The sequence below is a fragment of the Hemiscyllium ocellatum genome, chromosome 9 (genome assembly GCF_020745735.1).
Source record: "Hemiscyllium ocellatum isolate sHemOce1 chromosome 9, sHemOce1.pat.X.cur, whole genome shotgun sequence".
NCBI lineage: Eukaryota > Metazoa > Chordata > Chondrichthyes > Orectolobiformes > Hemiscylliidae > Hemiscyllium > Hemiscyllium ocellatum.
In genome coordinates this window covers 40,063,571-40,085,193 of record NC_083409.1, presented here as the reverse complement: position 1 = coordinate 40,085,193, position 21,623 = coordinate 40,063,571, and the positions used below count along the sequence as shown (strand labels likewise).

At 39.1% G+C, this 21,623-nt stretch overlaps 1 protein-coding gene across 1 annotated transcript in view; it reads left to right on the top strand.

Moving 5' to 3' along the window:
- Positions 1 to 1,716: 1,716 nt before the first annotated feature.
- uhmk1 (U2AF homology motif (UHM) kinase 1) overlaps positions 1,717 to 21,623 on the top strand; it is a 32,212-nt gene continuing 12,305 nt past the window's right edge. The window contains exons 1-7 of the mRNA XM_060830173.1: positions 1,717 to 2,187; positions 7,202 to 7,494; positions 10,970 to 11,161; positions 13,670 to 13,764; positions 16,611 to 16,687; positions 17,318 to 17,413; positions 17,900 to 17,988. Of these exons, the coding sequence (XP_060686156.1) occupies positions 1,878 to 2,187; positions 7,202 to 7,494; positions 10,970 to 11,161; positions 13,670 to 13,764; positions 16,611 to 16,687; positions 17,318 to 17,413; positions 17,900 to 17,988 (1,152 nt within the window). The 5' untranslated portion in view covers positions 1,717 to 1,877. The remainder of the gene's footprint in view (positions 2,188 to 7,201; positions 7,495 to 10,969; positions 11,162 to 13,669; positions 13,765 to 16,610; positions 16,688 to 17,317; positions 17,414 to 17,899; positions 17,989 to 21,623) is intronic.

The window sequence follows — 21,623 nt, the reverse complement described above, 5'->3', positions numbered from 1 at the left end:
CTCCGGCCTATCACCCTCACCTTGACCTCCTTCCACCTATCACATCTCCATCGCCCCTACCCCAAGTCCCTCCTCCCTACCTTTTATCTTAGCCTGCTGGACACACTTTCCTCATTCCTGATGAAGGGCTTGTGCCCGAAACGTCAAATTTCCTGTCCCTTGGATGCTGCCTGACCTGCTGCGCTTTAACCAGCAATACATTTTCACCTCAATTTGTTTAGTCATCCAGCATTCCCTATACCTACCAGCCTTCCCTTTCACCCTGACAGGAATATGCTTTCTCTGGATTCTTGTTATCTCATTTCTGAAGGCTTCCCATTTTCCAGCTGTCCCTTTACCTGCGAACATCTGCCTCCAATCAGCTTTTAAAAGTTCTTGCCTAATACCATCAAAATTGGCCTTTCTCCAATTTAGAACTTCAACTTTTAGATCTGGTCTATCCTTTTCCATCACAATTTTAAAACGAATAGAATTATGGTCGCTGGCCCCAAAGTGCTCCCCCACTGACACCTCAGTCACCTGCCCTGCCTTATTTCCCAAGAGTTGGTCAAGTTTTAACCTTCTCTGGTAGGTACATCCACATCAGAAAATTGTCTTGTACTCACTTAAGACATTTCTTTCCATCTAAACCTTTAACACTATGGCAGTCCCAGTTGATGTTTGGAAAGTTAAAATCCCCTACCTTAACTACCCTACTATTCCTACAGATAGCTGAGGTCTCCTTACAAGTTTTTTTTAATGTTTCAAATACTTTAATAGGAAAATGTTATCGGAAACAGCACAAGAGGGCACACAAGTATTTAAAAATAGTTACTAAATACAACAAAAGAAATCTTATAAAAAGTAAAGCAAACAATGGGATCTACATTATGAAAAATATTACATTTTATATTTCAGCTTACAAGTTTGTTTCTTATTGAGAGCAATCAGTGATTAATTTAAAATGCTAATGATGTGGAGGTGCCTTTTGTTGGATTCGGGTGGACAATGTTAAAAAGGAGTAGTGCACCTAAAGCTTGTATTTCCAACTAAATCTGTTGGACAATAACCTAATGTTGTGTGATTTTTAACTAAAAACGCTAACTTAGCCAGAAATATCCCAAACACCAGGGAATAAATAGCTTCCTTCCGCAGTATAACAATTCTACGAAAAGGAGGGGAGCCAACCCACTGCCCTGCCCAATATCTATCCTTCGATCAGCATCTTTCGAACATATCACATTCCTTTTTGTGTGGGAGGGTGGCAGAGAGTCTGCATTTCGAACTTTGCGATGGGGACTGCGCTTTTAAGAGAAGAGGACGACCTCGGTCTTGAAAGGCAGTGTTTTGTCTGGGTGCCAGGCGCTATGTCAATGCAAAGTAGGGTCGGCATGGGCTGTTGAATCTCCGCCATTTATCTCTCCACCCTGGAGGCTCCCTGCTTCCATTCCTGCCGAAGGGCTTTTGCCTGAAACATTGATTTTGCTGCCCCTCGGATGCTGCCTGACCTGCTGTGCTTTTCCAGCACCACTCTAACCTAGACCCTGGTTAATGGGGAAGATGTAGCTGAGCGCTGTGGGGCGTTGATCTGCCATGTGACTGGCAGCTGGAACATCCAATCAGAACGCAGCGGCTGGGCGGGTGACGTCACTCGTTTGTTTACCCGCCGCCTGGGGGGGCGGGGCGAGTAAGCCCTGTCGCGCATGCGCGTGTCCCAGCGGCTGCGGGGGGGGGGGAAGTGAGAGCGAGCCTGTGGCCTTGTTTACAGGGCCCGGAGAGGTGGAGGGGGTGGCCGCCTGTCGAGCCGATCTTAGCTGGACCGGGAGCCAGCGGCCGTCCCGCAGCGAAACACCGTTAACCATCCCCGACCTCTTCCAGCGAACTCTGCTCCAAGGCAAATGGCCTCCTACGTCGGAGCGAGGCCCCGGGGCCCGAGGCCCAGGCCCCGGTATCATGCGGGGGGCGGCTGGTACTCGGAAGAAGAGCGGCTCAGCAGCAACCTGCCGCCGCTTGGCGTCTTCCAGGCCAACGGGCGGCTGTGGCGGGCGCAGCGGTGCCTCGGTAAAGGGTCGTCGGCCGCCGTCTACCGCGTGACATCGGGGGCGGCCCGGGCGGCCGTCAAACAGTTCGTGCACGACACCAAGTCGGACTACGGCTTTTTGACCGAGAGCGGGGTCTTGGAAGACCTGCAGGGCCACAGGAATATCGGTAAGCGGGATCGGGGAGGCTTTGTGCCAGCCTGAGTTCAGGCTGCGCTCGGGCCGGAAACAGCCCCTGGGCGCTGTCAGCGTTTGTAAACAATCTCGCCGCATCCCCAGGAGCGGGGCCTGTGCTGTCCCCCCCCTTCAGATACAGCCCTGACTACATTTTCACCCTGCACCATTTTGCCACAGGGCTTCAGTGATGGATGGTAGGCCTTAGGCTTTTTTTATTTGTGTGCGTTAGATGTGGTATACTGTCAGTTGCCGTGCGTTCACAACCAAGTACAGAGAATGATTTGTAAGTTTTGCTGGCAAGTTAACTGTTTCTCTCCACAGAAGCTGCCTGATTTTTTTTTGCAATTTTTTTTCTTACTTTTGGCAAAACCAGCTTAATTGTACTCTAATCAACAAATTCATGATTCTGCATATGTCCACTGACTAGTGAAGTTAAAAATCACACAACACCAGGCTATAGTCCAGCAGGTTTATTTGGCAGCAGGAGCTTTTGGACTGCTGCTCCTTCATCAAGTCCTTCAACCACCTGATGAAGGAGCAGCGCTCTGAAAGCTAGTGCTTCCAAATAAACCTGTTGGACTATGACCTAGTATTGTGTAATTTTTTAAATTTTGTACACCCCAGTCTGACACCAGAACCTCCAAATCATGACTGGAGTAAATATCATGTTGGAATTGCTTTGGCTTATGTCTGAGAATGGCAAATTAGTCTTGAGGGCTGAATGACCTATTCTGATGTTTCACTTAATGATTCATACTAAGATTGACTTTTGTGGAATCTCTCACCTTCTCACAGACAGTAAACTGAAGGTAGATGGTATGTGGACTTTGGACTAGGGTACAGGTTCATTTAAGTTTTAGCTGGTACATTATGTGTGTTCTACCTAGTCTTTAATTAGGCAATATAAATGATTTTCATTCTCTTTATTTCCATCAAATTATAAGGCTGGAATTTCCTAGTTCCAGCTTATTTGAAATTAATACCTCCCACGCTGATCTTGACACCTACAAATATTATAAGAATGACTGGATGTCAAATTGGATTGTGCCCAAATGAAAAAAACAAGCAGGGATGCGCCATCATGTTTTTAAATCTCTAGATGCTTATGATGTTGTAATTGTTTCTGATTTGAATTCCTACTTTATGCACTGAGCTCAGCAAATGTGTTAACATTTTATTTTATTAAAAGCATTCAGATAATTAGAAAACGAAAGTGCAGATCTTAGTCATGCGAAATGTATCAGTTACCAATTTGGGAAAATCTGATTCCACTGCACCTAACTTTCTAGACAGCAGTTTATAGCTATTCAAAAGTAGTATAATTTGTAAAAAAAAACTGCTTGGCTATCTTTTTGAAGTGAAACCAAGTTAAATGGGTGTTTGATAGATTTTGACCCTGGAAATTAAAATTTCCTTGTTTTGTTCTAAATTGCTTGCATGCAACCGTATGGTTTTTAAAAAACTGCTTTGAATCTTAAAAGTTAAATCCAAATCTGAGGATGGGCTTCATAAAGTTTGCAGCCAATCTTTAAAATAAAAACAATTTGCATTTTTACACTACTCTTCTCAGCATTTTATCGTCAATTATAAACGTTTCTCACATTGTAATAAATGTGGCAATTTAAGAAACACATGTTGCAAAGAGTAAATGAGATAAGCAGATCTTTTGTAAAGCTGTTGCGAAAATATGGGCCTGGACACTGGGGAGAACTGGCTTCCTATTTGAATACTGTCATGCAATCTTTCATATCTCTGAGGGGATAAATGAGATATCAGTTTAGTCTATCATCTGAAACCTAGATGTATGATAAAATGATTTCAGTCATTCTTACGCAGTACTATTTGAGTATATTTTCAATTAAAAAGACTTGCATTTCCGCAAAGGATTGTGTAACAATTATATTTAGATGATCTTGACATTCACCCAATTCTGCTGGAAATTAATTTGCCTCATAACATTCTTAATTTCTGCTGTCTCAATGTTATTGTAGAATTGTGATTTTTCAGTGAAATGGTGTACAAATCAGCCATGTTTATTCTATTTCTGAAGTACTAAAATTGTGCTGTCTAACACGAAAGATTCCCTATAATACTTACTCTACAGTTGGACCATTTGTTCTAATCATCTGTGCATTGTATGGCATTGTGTATTGATGACACAGACAGGATGCAGTGCAATGTCAGGAAAAAGCTTTTTTTGTGTTTCCACAATGTGCTTTGAAATACATCCTTGGTCTCGACTTTAACCACAGTGGTTGAAGTGTCTGGCAGTATTCTCTGAAATAAATTTTCACAATTGCTACATAAAATGCCACGAACAGAATTAAGTTGGCAACTACTGAAAACCTGAGGTGAAAACTGGGTTTTTATGCTACCAGGTGAATATGATGGAGCTAAACCCTAAATGGGCATTTAGCAGCATTTCTTTGAAATCTCTCTCAATATTTGTAGAAGTCTGGTTCTAGTTCCACATTATTTCACATTTTTCAGTGAAGTTAGGTCCCAGCACTTCCATTTACAATCCATGGGCTCTGCGTTCTGAATGAAAGGTGCATATCCTTTATTGGTGAATCATACTCAGGAGAACAAGTTATCATCAGGATGTAGAGTATAAGCATAGTTATTGTTTGGAGTCTAAGTTCTCACTTTTAATAAGAGTGTTAGTTTAGTTAATCTCAGTCCATAAAACTCAACCCTCCTGATTACTAGCTCCCCATATTTTTATAATCTATTCATGCCAAATTAGCTCTAATTAATACATCAGTTGCCAGCTCAATTACATCTCGGGCATTGCTTCAGACCAAGTTAGATGTTAACAACTACCTATACCATTGTTGCAAAGAATGTTGAAACTGGGTATTTCCACTTAGAATAGCAAATTGACTAAGGACAGTTGTGCATACTTCGCATGAGCTATGTGAATTGTATTCACATCTTGGAAGCGTTGATATGATTTTTAACAAACTTTACTCCCTGTGGGTGTTGTAAATACTTAAAACACATTAGTTAGGTAAGTTTATTCTTTTTCATGTCACCTACTTGTTCCGTACCTTTCATTACAAGAAAACTGTATACCTGTTATATGTACCATATTCTTTAATAGTCTATGCTAACTACAACAAAATTTGTTTCAAGTGTATAGCAGGACTGCCCAAAAAATGCTTTCATGTGTGCACAATGAATAGGTGGTCATCCCCATCGTGTTCACTTACCTAATAAACAACATGTCTGTAGGCAAGCCACAATAACGTCATGTAATTTTTACAGCACAGCTTCTGACCAATTAACCCATTATGTTCATGCCACCTCTGCAAGAGCAGCCACATTGCTGTTGAGCTTAATAATAGTGTGCTTTTCAGTAATGCTCTATCATCTGATGAGGCTAAATTGGCATTGCTTACAGAATCCAAGGGATGAATGTGCTGAGCCAGTAAGTATCCAATGCAATTGAGACATAAGAGATTAATAAAAGTTAAAAGGATTGAGAGGAAAAAAGCTTGAAGGAAAAAATGATAATTGGACCAAATTTCAGATATCTTAGGTTTTAAAAAAAAGAAATACAGGCACAGATTTTAAAAAGTTACATGCACGTCATTCCCATAGCAGTAGAAGGTGAGGAGAGCCAGATCCTTGATGTCTTGTATGGAATTGATTGTGAGAATAGCAGGCTTCCTGACGAAGGGTTGATGCCCAAAATCTTGATTCTCCTGCTCCTCAGATGCTGCCTGACCTGCTGTGCTTTTCCAGCACTACACACTCAACTCTTGACATATCGTGTAAATACGCATGAAAAATTAGGAACAGTAGTTGGGTATTTGGCTTTTCAAAATTGCTCTGCCTTTTGTGTTCTTAATTCCAGATTTCTATCTATCTGCAATAATCTTACTTTCTGCTAGGCAAGAGAATCAATCCCTTGCTGCCTTAGAATTAATGACTCCGCCATCACTACCTTCTGAGGCATAGTACATAAATCCTTAAAAGGTCTAAGCAAAATGAATAGGGAGTAAACCAATTAGTCTTTTTCAAGGTGCCACTTTCAAAGAAAGTGCATTTGTTGGTAGGATAACAATGTCATCTGAAAGCTTTTTGAAATTTTGTGATCACTGATGTTTTAAAAGCAAGTGGGGTACTAGAATTCAGCAAACAATGAATTAAATGAATGACTAATTATTTTGTTGAGTGGGAATTTGAGAGAGGAATAACAGGAGGATTTCTAAATTACTTTAGGATTGTACATACTTGCCTAGTTTAAGTTTAACATTTGAGAGATGGCCATACAGAATTCCTTGGTTGTGACAGAACTGCAAGCATTAGCAACTGATTCCAGCTGGGAATATATGGGAAATAGAAGTTCTAAAATACGAGAGCGGGTATGATATGAAGAACCCTTTGTTATATGAATATACTTAAAGTGAAGTAATCATCTCAATTTAAATTCTTCATAAATTAAATAAGGGTTGTATCAGTAAGCTAATATCAGTTCTTTCTCATAGGTTTATCTAAGTTAATGCCTCATTGCAGGATAGAAATTTGAGCAGTGCAGATAAGCTATACTGTCAGAGACACTAAACAGCCACCAAAGTGGGTGAACAAACATCCTAATGTACTTTCAAGAGGAGACAGGGAAGTTGCCTTGGTGTCTTAGCCAACATTCTGCCTTCACACGACATTACTGGCAGGTTAATATGGTATTCAGCTCACTGCCTGATGCACATTTGACTGTTGAGTTTTTCAACAAAACTGAAATGATCTGAGATGGTCATTTATACGAAAGCCATTGTTATCAAACATTATCCCAAATTGTCATAGTAACAGGTCTTCTAGGTTGAGTAGATTTAAGAATACTGTACTTGAAATGATCGCCAGACAATGTACGAATACTTTCCTATGTTCACTGTTGTTATAAAAGAGTAGTTACAGCTAATAGCTAGTAGACACCAACAAGCTCTAATTACATTTCCTATTGCTCTGTGTTTTAATTTGTATTTTATGCTTATTGCTTCCAGTGACTTTATATGGGAGATTTTCCAACATGTCCTACACAAACCAACGTTGTAACTGCATTTTGCTGGAATTGTTGGATGTCAGTGTCTCAGAGCTGCTGCTACACTCCATTAATCAAGGCCATTCAATGTGGATGATCCAGCATTGTGCACGGGATGTACTCAATGCACTAGCTTTTATTCACCGAGAGGGTTACGTACATGCAGATCTCAAACCATGTAATATACTGTGGAGTGCGGAGGATGAATGCTTTAAACTCATTGACTTTGGGCTCAGTTTCCAAGAAGGCAATCAGGTAACTTGTGAAACAAGATCCATTAATATCGGAGTGGAGTTTAAGATGTACAGCACGGAAACAGACTCTTCAGTCCTATTCGTCCATGCTGACCAGATATCCTAAATAAATAGTCCCACTTGCTAGCACTTGGCCCATATCCATCTAAACCCTTCCTACTCATATACCCATCCAGATGACTTTTAAATGTTGCAATTGTACCAGCTTCTACCACTTCCTCTGGCTGCTCATTCCATACACGCACCATCCTCTGTGTGAAAATGTTGCCCTTTAGGTCCCTTTTTTAAACTTTCCCCCCTCACCCTAAACCTATGCTCTCTAGTTCTGGACTCTTTTTCCCCCCCCACCCCAGGGAAAAAGACTTTCTATTTACCCTATTCATGCCCCTCACGAGAATGTATGCTAAAACACAAGATTAAAAAGTCTTGCTCAGTGCTATTAATGCATCCGGACTCGGGTAAGTTTTCACACTGAGCTGGGAGGTTTGTTTTCAGCTGTTTCATCACCACGCCAAGTGACATCATTAGTGAGCTGCTGGTGAAGCGTTGGTGTTCTATTCCGCTTTCTATTTGTGTGTCTTGGTCAGATTGGGTAATATCATTTCCAGTTCTTTTTCTCAGAAGTTGGTAAATGGAGTCCAAATCGATGTGTTTATTGATGACATTCCAGTTTGAATGCCAGGCCTATACGAATTCCCATCCGTGTCTTTGTTTAGCCTGTCCTAAGATGGATGTGTTGTCCCAGTCGAAGTCCTGCAGACCAGCGTCTTCAGCAAAGTGACACACACAGACCAGAGACTTAACTATAGAAGCAATCATCCCGACCCACAAACGGAGCTGCATCAGCATGTTATTTAAGTGGGCCACAACACTGCAGCACCCAGGAATAACAAGCAGCAGAAAAAAAATACTCATATAGCATATTCCAGAACAACGGGTACTTGATAAACCCAGTCCACAGATTCTTAAACAACAAACCCAAACATGTCGACACACTATGCCCAGAAATCCTAGTTACACTACCATACGTAAAAGACATTTTGGAGATGACAACCAGACTACTCTGACCCCTTGGCGTCATGGTAGCCCACAAACCTACCAACACATGGAAACAGCTACTCATGAACCTAAAGGATCCTATACCAACAATCAGAAAAACTAATGCCATTTACAAAATACTCTGCAATGACTGTAACAAACACTACATCAAACAGACAGGCAGAAAACTATACACCAGGATACACGAACACCAACTAGCCACCAAAACATATGTCCCACTATCACTAGTATCCTTACATACAGACGAAGAAGGACACCACTTCAACTGGGACAGCGCATCCATCCTAGGTCAGGCTAAACAGAGACACACATGGGAATTCCTAAAGACCTGGCATTTAAACCGGAACTCCAATAAACACATCGATCGGACCTTATTTACCAATCATTGAGAAAAAGGACCAGAAATGATATCACCCACCTTAACAAACACATAAATAGAAAACAGGATGAAACCCTAGCGCTTCACTGGAGGTTCACTGATGTTGCTGGAAAAACACAGCAGGTCAGGCAGCATCCAAGGAGCAGGAGAATTGACGTTTTGGGCATAAGCCCTTCTTCAGGAATGATTCCTGAAGAAGGACTTATGCCCGAAACATCGATTCTCCTGTTCCTTGGATGCTGCCTGACCTGCTGCGCTTTTCCAGCAACACATTTTTCAGTGCAGCCCTCACTTTTTCCTCGTTCATCGATGTTACCTAGCATGGTGATGAAAAGTCTGAGAACAAACCTTCCAGCTCAGTGAGCAAACTTACAACCTGAACCACAAATCTCAAAAATCGCATGTAACCAGACTGATAAAACACAGGTGTGTTCATTTCAATCCAGTTCCTATTTTTTTTCCCCCAGAGAAATTCACCTTTTCCATCATTTCTTCCTCTACAGTATGTTGAGCTGCAGAAACTTACTGGCAGGATGTCAGGGAATGTGTTACTGTGCTTATCATCACTTCGAAACTGCCAAGATTTCTGCAGATTAATGATTCATAAAACCAAATTTCTAGAATTGCATTAAAATACAAAGCCTTATAGTTTCCATAGCTGCTTAGGTCATATAGAATTCAGCAATCACTTGCAGTTGTAAATAAGTATTCACTATGATTTTAGCACTTTGTAGTGGTATAAATAACAAGTTAGAAAACCTAGTGGTATTAGGAGCTGACAATTCAGAGGGCATAGTATTATGCTGACCAACTGGCAGCAACAAGATTTATTGTTCATGATATTCCATGAAGCATAATGGTTTCAATTGATTGTTGTGTTAATCATTTGTATAATTATCTCCATTGAAAACAGACATCTGTGTGAATGAAATGGTGCCTATGAACAATTTGAATTCTGCTAACCAGATATTTAAGTACGGAGGAAAGTTGCAAATCAACAATGCAACAGTGAGAGATAATGTATTCTCCAAGTAAAATTGTAACACTATATGCAAACAGTTTAAACTGTAAGTGGTGGATACCGTCGTACAGCATGGATGCAGACCTTCGGTCCAACTCATCCATGCCAACATAGTTTGCTCAAACTAAATTAGCTCCATTTTCATGCATATGACCCATATCCTTCTAAAGCTTTCCAATTCATGCCCATATATCTTTTAAATGTTGTAACTGCGTGTATCTACCACTTCCTCTGGCAATTCATTCCACGTATGTGTGAGAAAGGAACCAAAATCACCAAAACAGATTATTTCATTGTGGTATTGTTTGAGTGAGCTTGCCGAGTGCCAATTGGCTGCAGTGCTTTCTACATTACAACAGTGACCACACTTGCAAAGTATTTCATTAGCTGGAAAGCACATTATGATGATATAAAAGCTGCTATCAAGTACCAATCTTTCTTGTACTTCACCTGCTATCCATTTCACTCAAAGCATAGATTCCCTTCTTCATCTTTAATTCTGAATGTGACAAGGAAACATTTTGGAATTTTTAAAATGTCCAAATCTTCTGGCCTCATGGATAGAATTACAGCAAATGTGAACTCATCCTTGTCCTTCAGTAAACAGTATGTGAGCTACCATTCACATTCCTGAAAAACTAAGTGACATTATTTCCAGTTAAATGATGAAAACCTGATCCCACCCTCCCTTCCACCCTGTGGTGATGGTGTCAAAAAGAGAGGTATTGTTGTATGATTAATTACTTGGCATTAAATATTTGGCATATAAACAGTTAATTTCATGGGAAATGTGTTTTTTTCTTAAAACCCTTCAGTACTACCTGCATTTACTTGGCTGCCTAATGTCTAAAAAAAGCCCCATGATGATTCATAGAAACATTATCGAAACATAGAAATCCAATAGATTATGTAAAAGGCTGTTTGAAATCATCTATTTAACTCTTTGAGACTAGAATGACTACATTCACTTGATTGTACTTTTAAGATCGTTCTCCATTCTTTGTCCACACTATACAGGATGTAAAATATATTCAGACAGATGGTTATAGATCTCCTGAAGCAGAGCTACATAACATGCTAGCTCAGATGGGCATGGAAAGCAACACAGAATGTACAACTGCAGTTGATATCTGGAGCCTTGGAATAATTTTGCTGGAGATGTTCTCGGGAATAAAACTGAAAGAGACTATCAAATCTCCACAGTGGAAGGTGAGAATCAAACCATTTATTGTACACGTATCTAGGCAATAGCAGTTGTATAGTCTGTATTAAACGATCCGTATAACACAAATTTGAAATGGAAGTGCTTTATATCCGTTCAGAAATTGACATTTTATGTAAACCAGCAAATTATCTGAGTTCTGTGCTGTAAGTTTTATGTAATCTATCTTATCATCATATAGTCAGTTTATAAAGCAAGGTTCATATTGATTAAGAATTTAGGGATGAGAGAAGAAAAGAAGCACCATTTCATTTTCCTTCAGCTTCATATGGTTACCAAATTTGTGCATATAGTCACAAATTTACAGATGGAGTATAACCCACATATTGTGATGGACAATGGATGTTTAAAAAGCTTCTTTGTTGTTAGCTGGCTGACTGGTTCCAGTGTTCGCTTTCAAAATAAATGCAGTTTTCTTCAATGAATTGACTACACTGATCTAATATTGGGTGGGCACAAAATGTACATTAAATAGTTGTGAAACTTAGCTTTACCTTATTGCTTTCCCAGCACGGTGGCTCAGTGGTTAGCACTGCTGCCTCACAGCACCAGGGTCCCAGGTTCTATTCTAGCCTCAGGCAACTGTCTGTGTGGAGTTTGCACATTCTCCCCATGTCTGTGTGGGTTTCCTCCAGGTGCTCTGGTTTCCTCCCATACTCCAAAGATGTGCAGGTCAGGTGAATTGGTCATGCTAAACTGCCCATAGTGTTAGGTGCATTAGTCAGAGGGAAATGGGTCTGGGTGTGTTACTCTTCTGAGGGTCGGTGTGGACTGGTTAGGCTGAAGGGCCTGCTTCCACACTGTAGGGAATCGAATAATTTAATCTAAAATTAAAATTATGCAAGACCCTTAAGCAATCCCTTTTGTGATCAAAATAAAATATTTTGTACGTGTGTATTTTTGCTTAAGCAAAATACATCTTTGTTTACAGTTTAATGTACATCCAGAAATTTGTAACCAAATCAAAACTGCAGAATTAAAATTTGAGATCCCAGACTGAAGTAGAGCAGAGCACTCAAGACTCCACTGACTGCAGTTACTTTATCCAAATTCAGTTCCATTTTAAAATTAGATCTATAAAATTGTGACAGGGATCCAAGCATTCTCCCAGTGTTGCATCATGGACCACTTTTCCTTCCGCCAAGGTAATCGTCAGATATTGTGCTATTAATAGGGCTGGGATTATTGACTTTTGCCTCCATGATTCTCCTGAAACCGACAGCAAAGTCTGGAGTCCACATGTCTAGTGTTAAATATAGAAATGTAGAAGTTTTCAGTGATAGTGATTCTGCAGCGGGTGTACTGTTTATGTCCCAAGAATCCAACTATTCAAAATCATTGAACTGACTAAAATCTTCCCATTTGTGCTATGCTGTCATGATATCAATACTTGTTCAGTAAGATGTATTCTGGTGGTAACATAAATCTATAATTGGTTAAAAGTCCATAAACAGGCATGAAAAGCTTCACTGCCTCTATAAAACAAAATTTATTCATATTTCAAATCTCTCCGTTATGATAAACTTCAGGTTTGAATTTTAAGTTTGCTATTTAAGTTGCTTGTTAATCCCACATATATTTGCACTAAATTTATTTTGCTCTATTTAAAGTTTTTCATTTAATTAAAAATTACTTGCTAATTTGCAGTTTGAGAAAAAAGAAATCTTTTGTTTGGCTGCTTATCCTGCTGCTGGATATGTGAAAATCCCTTGAGTTAGCAATAATGATTACTTGGTTTTTGTTCGTTTTGAAGCTGACTGAAATCCAGGCCATTTGTACCTCCTTAGCAGTAAAATCTTGGTTAATCTTGAATTAATGTTACAGTAATGAGATGATACAAAGTTTGTATGACAAAATTGTAACAAACTCATTCCAATTTTTGAACTCCACGTCACCGAAGTGAGAACTGAAATTTCAGAAGGTATTTTTTAAAAGTCACTATTGCAATGAACCTCCTAGTAGCTCGTTAGAACTGCATTGGCAAAAGTGTTAGGGTCGTTAAACTACCCACCCCTTCAGGTTAGGAATGATATTAGAAGTTTCATTCCTCTTAATTTGCTGTTCTTAGAATATTGTCTGAAGAATGTAAAGCAAAAAGCTCCGACAAAATGTCTTGTCTCAGTAATACTCAAGTTCTATGCAATCAAATATCCTGATGTTCAAACTTTAACATGACGGTTTCACAATTGCAGTTTTAGACTGAAGAGTTAACCTTTTGTATTGACATTTCATGCCATATTGTGACAGGGTTTGTAATAGGATTGTTCAAAATTTATTTCTGCCGATGTTGTGTATTTTCTGTAAGCTCATTCAATTTTGCCTTTTCTGTAAAACAATTATATTCCCAATTGGCTATCAACCCAAACTATGGGGCCATAACACCAGAAAAAAAAACTCTTCCACAATCTTTCTAAGATTAATAACCTAATTGCACCATTTTGATTACATTTGGGGCTTTTGCTGTGATCTAAATGTTTCCATTTTATTCTATCTAGGCAAACAGTTCTGCCATCATCGATTCCATTTTTGCAAGTAAAGATATGGTATACTCGGCTATCCCAGTTTATCACCTCAGAGATGTTATCAAAAGGTTAATTATACTTTTTAAGCATCTTGAACATTACAATTTTTTTTCTGAAAATTGGTTCGTATTTCTTTACTCTCCACAGGCACGTGCATTTATCAAAGTTGTTTGAGAACTGGGATTGTTAGGTGTATGAGTGGAAAAGGGAGGCATGTAAGGGAGTTTTAAGCTTTATAGAACTACTACTGATGTTTGTTTAGCCAGAGTGTTAATTTTTGCAGGCATTCACAGTGGGCAAAAAAATGCATCTTTTTAAGTAGCCTGTTCATAAAACATCCCAATGCTTCACAACTAGTGAAATATTTGAAGTGCAGCAATTTGTTGATAATTAGGTATGCAGCAACATCTCATAAATGAGGGAGAACAACATTAATGTAAAAAAAATGCTCACTGTTGATTTTATCCAAAATAAAGCTTTTGCCCTTGAAAGAAACCTGTATGCAAAGTGAAACTCCCAATAGAATTGCATTTACGCTTTTTTATTGTCATGTGTCAGTCTAGATTACATGCTCACTAAACTAGGGTAGGTCTATAACCTAGAACTTAACACTCTGTTAACAGTGCTAGCATTGACACCCTTATTGCATGCTAAATTGGCTTAAGTTATTTCAGATGCACTAAGTACTTGAAGTGAAGTATTACATTTATAATTATAATTGTGAATATTGCATTTATAATTAAATCATAATTTAATGAAGAAAAGGAAGAATTTATATGTAAGGACTCTGACTCAATAACATATGTCGAAATGCATAACGTACCATTAAAATCTAAGCACACTGCTTCAGGAATGTAGCCAATATTTGCAGGACTGTCAAAGCAGACTTCTTACAAAAGTGATGTTTAAGTTGTGAACCTACTAGATGTTTAAAGTTCTCTTGGGTTCAGCAGTACTTGACACTCCAGTGGTGGGCCTGGACTACAATAGTCCAGAACTCATTGTACCTTCTCTGAGGAGTAATGATAGGTCCTTTTGAAATTGAACTGGACATTGTATCTCTTATGAGTCCTTACTCTGCTATTTCAGTCCTGCTGAAGACAGACTGAAACTAAACTAAGTCTTGATATGAAAAGTTTAACTAACTTACCAGGTAGGAGGCAAACAAAAGCCAAAGCCCACTGCATAAAATTTATTTTGTTGAAAATTAACATATAGTGAGCTGTATGTCTAGTCTTATCAGGAGCCTAATTTGTTATTTTTGGTTTCACTTCTGAGTAACTTTGGATTGTGAAGTCTACTTTTTAACTGTCTTCTCCATGTTTTTGGTTTGTAACTGATTGTCTCATTTAAAAAATCTGTAGAGCTGCTACGGAATATGGACTTTCCATTTGAGTTGGACTACTCACAGGCACAATGTGACACCATTCACTTGCAGGGATTGAAATGTAACTGTTGTGACCAGTGCTGGAAGAGCTCTTGCTCTTATCCATAACTCATGGATCATAATGTAATATAAAAGTATTTTTCTCACCTACGAAAATGTTTAACTAAAGACCTTATCTACATCTAGATTTAATAAAAAGATCGCTCAATCATGTTAATTTACACAATTTTTTTTATTCAGAATAATACTTAGTCAATGAAGATGCAAACTGACTAATGTACAGTCACATATATGTACATGCATTTATCTAAGTTACTTGAGTACAGGAATTGTTAGATGTATGAGTGGGAAAAGGAATGTGTAAGTATATATATGTAACCCTTTTAAAGATAATGCCGCCACAGTCTCAAAGGACCATAGGGCTACTCTTTCATTAAAGAAAGACAAGCGCTGGTGAGTTTAACCTGAACAGCAGGACATCTCAGGCAAGGCGTGAGATTGAGAAGATGGACTTTCGTAGTAACCTCAGCAGGAGGATGCAAACAGCAGAAATTGACCATGTGCTGTTTGCGTCATTCTGCATTGCTCTAAATAACCCAAAAACATGCTTTGACATACAAGGTAAAGAATAATATTTTTCTTGCAAAGTTTGGCTTTCTGAAAAACTCTTTAGCTGATGGATTTTACTGCTCAATGAGAAAAAAGGTCCAATGTTTTATGCTCATGTTTTCCAATCCAATGGTCTGTTACTCAAGAACAGGTCACTAAACATATGCATCTGCCACTGAAATCCTTGTTCCGGAAATACAATATTGAGCAGTTCTTTCAGTAATGTTTCTGGAAGAACAAATAGCTTTTATCCTAAATTCTCAAGTTATTTTTGTTCAGCAAGGAGAGAGCAGTTGAGTAGACCCTTGTTCCACATTTTTTTTTTCCCAACTGAAGATCAGAACAAACCCCAAGCATCTCCCAGCAGATGGTCTCCAACAACCAGGCATTATCATGGAAAACGCGTTTTTAAAAATCTCCATGTCCATAATGAACTCTGTGACTTCTTAAAGAAACCAATTCAAAATTCTCCACGAAACTTGAAGTAGATAATTTTTTCTACAATCCTTCAAAACACATGTCTTCAAGTTAAATATGAAATGTCTTCATAATCAACAGCCACTGAATTGAAGCAGATTTACTATTAAAATCCCAAGTTGTGATGGTTTGCATAAATAGTCATAAGTAGTTTTTATTTTTACATAATAGAAATAAATCAGTATTAGATCTGTTTTAATCTTAATGGAATGCTGTGTTTCAATATGGCAAGTATAGTAGCAATTAAGTTGTAGTACAGAAACTATTTCTATTACGTTAGCAGAAATCGAAAGTGATATAAAAAAATTTAAAAGTACATCACTGTGAATACAAGAAAATGATGGCTTACAGCTAATTAATTTTTTAAAAAGTCTATTAAATTATGTACTCTGTTTATATATTTGACAATTTTTTTTGCTCCTTCCAATATTTAAATTATAGTATGCTTCATGATGATCCAGCACACAGAACTACAGCAGAACATGCTTTATACAACCCTTTCTTCAGCATTCCCTTTGGTAAGTTCAGTATTCTACATTTCATTTTTTTTTGAGTCCAAAGTCCAGAATTTTACGGTTTTTATACAGATGTGTAATGACAGTTTACATGTAATATGAATAAATTGTGAATTGTGTTGGAGCCATGAAACTTGGAGATCTGATCTTTATGTACCTTGTATTTTTATACATAGTTGGCATTGATGAACATATTGGAGAATAGTGATAAAGAGAAGGAGAGAGACCTGTTTCTCTTTACAGATGTTTGAAATGTCTTTGGTTCTATCTATGCTGCAGATTATGCCAGGTGCACACTAAGTAAAATTTCTAGCTCAAGTCTTTATAACATATGCAAATTGCATCAACGTATTATTGCAAAACTAAAATATACAAATCTCTGCTTCCCATTGCTCAGTAAAACTGGACATTAGTGTGCTTTGCAAAACTTCACTGGTGTTTGAGACAGCTTTATCCTGCCCTTTTCATTTGGGAAGAATCTTCGGACAAAATTTCATAACTAATTCTCAATATTGTTTAGTTGTAGTATAATGCCTTATTGTTGAGGGAAAAAATGAACTTTTTCTTTTATATTTTTAACTTACATTGAAATAGCTAAAATGAAGTGCTCACTATGTTAATTTTTACTATTAGCACCTCATATTGAAGATTTGGTTATGCTTCCAACACCAGTGCTGAGACTACTCAATGTTATTGATGATAGCCATCTTCAGTGTGAAGAATATGAAGGTCAGTTGGTGTTACTTTTTCTACTTACATCAGATATTTTCAAAACAAGTATGTTGTCTGGAAAGAAATAAGCTTTGACTCGGTCAGCTTGAATGGGGGCATCATGGTGGCTTATTGGTTAGCACTGCTGCCTCTCAGCACCAGGGACCCGGGTGTGATTCCACCCTGTGGCAACAATCTGAGGCTGCATGGGTTTCCTGCTGGTGCTCCACAGTTCAAAGACGTGCAGATTATGTGGAATGACCATGATGAAATGCCCATAGTATCCAGGGATGTATAGGCTTGGTGGGTTTCCATGGGAAATGCAGTGTTACAAGGTTAGAGTGAGGAGTTGGGTTTGGGTGGGATGCTCTTCAGAGGCTCAGTATGGACTAGATGAACTGAATGGTCTGCTTCCACACTGTAGAGACTCTATGAATGCTTATTGTATTTTTACATTGCTATATTTGAAACTTAATTTAAAACTCAGCTTTCTTTTCGAAACAGATGTTGTGGAAGATGTGAGGGAAGAATGCCAGAGGTTTGGACCAGTTATGTCTCTGCTCGTCCCAAAGGAGAATCCTGGTAAAGGCCAGGTAAACATTTCCCCTGATGCTTATCTATTTCATCTGTTTTCAAGATTTGGAAGTGACGGTGTTGGACTGGGGTTCACAAAGGTAAAAATCACTCAACACCAGATTATAGTCCAACAGATTTATTTGGAATCACTGCCTTTTGGAGTTCTACTCCTTCATCAGGTGGTTGCTCCTTCACCAACCACCTGATGAAGGAGCAGCGCTCTGAAAGCTAGTGCTTCCAAATAAACTTGTTGGACTATGACCTGGTGTTGAGTGATTTTTAACTCTATTTTCAAAGTACTGTAGTGTTATTCCTTGGGGAAAATGTAATCTCAATGAATGAATAGTGTGAGCCAGAGTCTGAATGAAAACAGCACAGATAGGATGGAGGACTGTGGCACCTTTCACAGTCATGTGTTCCAGTGTATTTTTGTGTTATAGGTTTTGCAGCAGCCAGTTTGCAAACAGCAACTTTTCAACTGCAGTAATAATGACCAGAGAATCTGGTTTTCTGATGTTACTTGAGGGATAGGTTTTGACAAGGATATACTTGTACCAGAGTGGGCAAATCAGATCTCTGTTTAACGCCTCATTCAAAAGTCTGTATCTGAGAGTGCAGCACTTCCTTGGTACTGCATTGGAGTATTGATGTTACATTCAAGCCCTGGAGTGGGAGTTGAACCCACAGCCTGTGACACTGAGGCAACTGAGTCACAGTTGTCACATAATTATCTAAAGGTGTATATTGAACAAACTTTAGCAGTTTTTCCTTTCTCCCTGTACTTGCCATATGTTCAGGCAAATGACTGGTTAAATTTTGCTGATGAACTGAATCATTGAGATTTGCACATTTGTTTTTTTTTATTTCACTCCTTAATTAGCTCCTCTTCATCAGATTGAGTAGTTTTGAATTCTATTTCCTCATGTATTCTTATGTTAATCAAGTTCATTTCTTTAGAATTAAATATTCAAAAATTAGACCTTTCAAAGCTTCAGTCTAAAATGTAAATGTGCATTTTCTTTTTACTGTCATCCTGACCTCCGTCATCTTCAAAAGGGTCTACAGTGTTTTAGATATAGTCTTCAGCCAATTTGATTCACTTCAAATGGTATCAAGAAATGTCTCAACGCACTAATTTTAGCAAAGATTATATTATGACATCCAAACAGTAGTACTGAAGACTTGTCCTTGAAATTCAGCAGTGCCCCCAACCAAGTAATTCCAGTATGTAGGAACTTCGACTCTATACTAAACCATAAACTATACTTAACATTTCACTAGTTGAGGTGTGCATGATGTACCAGTTCAACATAGATTTACAAGGATGTTGACAGGGTTGGAGGATATGAGTGATAAGGAGATGCTGAATAGGCTGCGGCTGTTGTCCTTGGAGCGTTGGAGTCTGAGGGGTGACCTTAGAGGTTGATAAAATCATGAGGAGTATGGATATGGTAAATAGACAAGGTCTTTTCCCTGAGGTGGGGGAGTCCAGAACTAGAGGGCATAGGTTTAAGGTGAGAGGGAAGATTTAAAGGGACTCAAGAGGCAACTTTTTCACGCAGAGTGTGGTGCATGTATGGAATGAGCTGCCAGAGGAACTAGTGGAGGCAGTACAATTGCAGTATTTAAAAGGCGTCTGGATGGGTATATGAATAGGAAGGGTTTAGAGGGATATGGGCCAAGTGTTGCCAAATGGGACTAAATTAATTCAGGATATCTGGTCATTGCGGACGAGTTGGGCTGAAGGATCTGTTTGCATGCTGTACAGCTCTGATTGTCAGTCCAACTTCCCATGAACCCTGGGATTTCAGGGTCTTCTCTTCCTAGCTCCCTGATTCTGTCTCTTGACTTGCAGCATTTTTCAAGACTTTAATGGTAAGATACATAAAAACCTCTTTCTAGTTTTAAAACTTCAAATCTTCAAATCAGTATAGGCACCTATACTGATTCCCATGGCCCTACCACAGCCCTGATTAATATTACTGATAAGTCAGGGTCAATATAATTAAAAAAGGGCTGCCATATCTTGTAAAACTTCTGTTTTGTGGTGCACCATATTTCTGAGGTAGTCTTGGGGGAAATGCTCCATCACCAGCCTATACCACCCCATAATACCTGGTGGTTTTTCTGATGTCCAGTTTACTAGAATGTTCTTCCTCACAGTGAGTAAGAATATTACACAATCTCTTCCTGTGTTCCCCCAGAGAGGGCAAATTTGACAACCCCAAAAGAAACAATACTGGATCTACGTTAATTTCAATCCCCAGGATGACCTTTAGCTCCCTTACTATAGCATTCCAGTATCTCTGGATCTTACAACAGAACCAGTAACAGTGTGTGAGATGCCTATACTAATGTTACATTTGGGACACCCTGACGATACTCCTGTCTTGAACTTAGCTAGCCTCTCTGGCGCTATAGGAGCCCTGTGTAAGATCTTCAATTGCATGGCCTGCACTCTGTTATATACTGAGATTTTCCTTACATTCCTCCAGATGTCTTCCCATACCTCCAACGAAATATCCTTTCCTAGCTCTCGATTCCACGTCCTACTGAGTCCTTCCATGTCCCCCAGGGCGTGACCCTTCTGTAAATGATATAAAGTCCTGAAAGAGCACCCCATATACTGGAGTATTCTTTTCCTCTGTATGTAGTCCCTTATCTGGAAATATTGGAAAAGGTCCTTATTAGACAATCCATATTTCTGACTTAACTGACTAAATAACATCTGGACCTCCCCCTCGAATAAGTCTCCCAGACAGAAGATTCCCTTATTCTTCCATGCCTTAAAGCCGGAGTCCATTTTTCTAGGATTAAATCCTTGGGCTCCCACCAGTGGGGTAAATGGCGAAGTCTTAGACCAGTTGCTTTCATCTTGCCTCATTATCCTCCAGGCTTTTACCATATTTAAAATAATTGGACTTTTACACTGTTGGGTGACGGATTTCATCTTGTCCATGAATAATAAATTAATTAAAGGACATCTCGACTGTGAGGCTTTAATATCAAGCCAAATCGATTCCGAATTCCCCCATACTCAGTCACCAACATATGTTAACAGAGCACTTATTTAGTATTTCTTCAAATCCGGAAGATCCACCCCTCCCTCAGCCTGCAAAAGCTACAATTTAGTGAAATTAATTAGAAGACGCCTGTGGCATTAGATAAAGGACTCTAGCCAAACACTGAGCCTCCGTAACACTTGTCTTAGTAACAACAACGGGAGCGTTCTCATGGGGTACAGCAGTCAAGGAAGAACATTCATCTTAATCAGGTCTATTCAGCCCAACCATGTTAACGATAACCCCTCCCACCACTGCAAATCCTGTTTTATCCTCTCTAGTAGTTGTACATAGTTACCTTTATACAGCTGGTGGAAGGAGGGGGTAATAAAAATTCTCAAATATAACAAAATCTTTTGGCGACCATCTAAAAAGGAGTGCCATTCCATCCTTCAGATTAGAGCTGAAAAATGTGTTGCTGGAAATGCGCAGCAGGTCAGGCAGCATCCAAGGAGCAGGAGAATCGACGTTTCTGGCATAAGCCCTTCATTCCTGAACAAGGGCTTATGCCCAAAACGTCGATTCTCTTGCTCCTTGGATGCTGCCTGACCTGCTGCGCTTTTCCAGCAACACATTTTTCAGCTCTAATC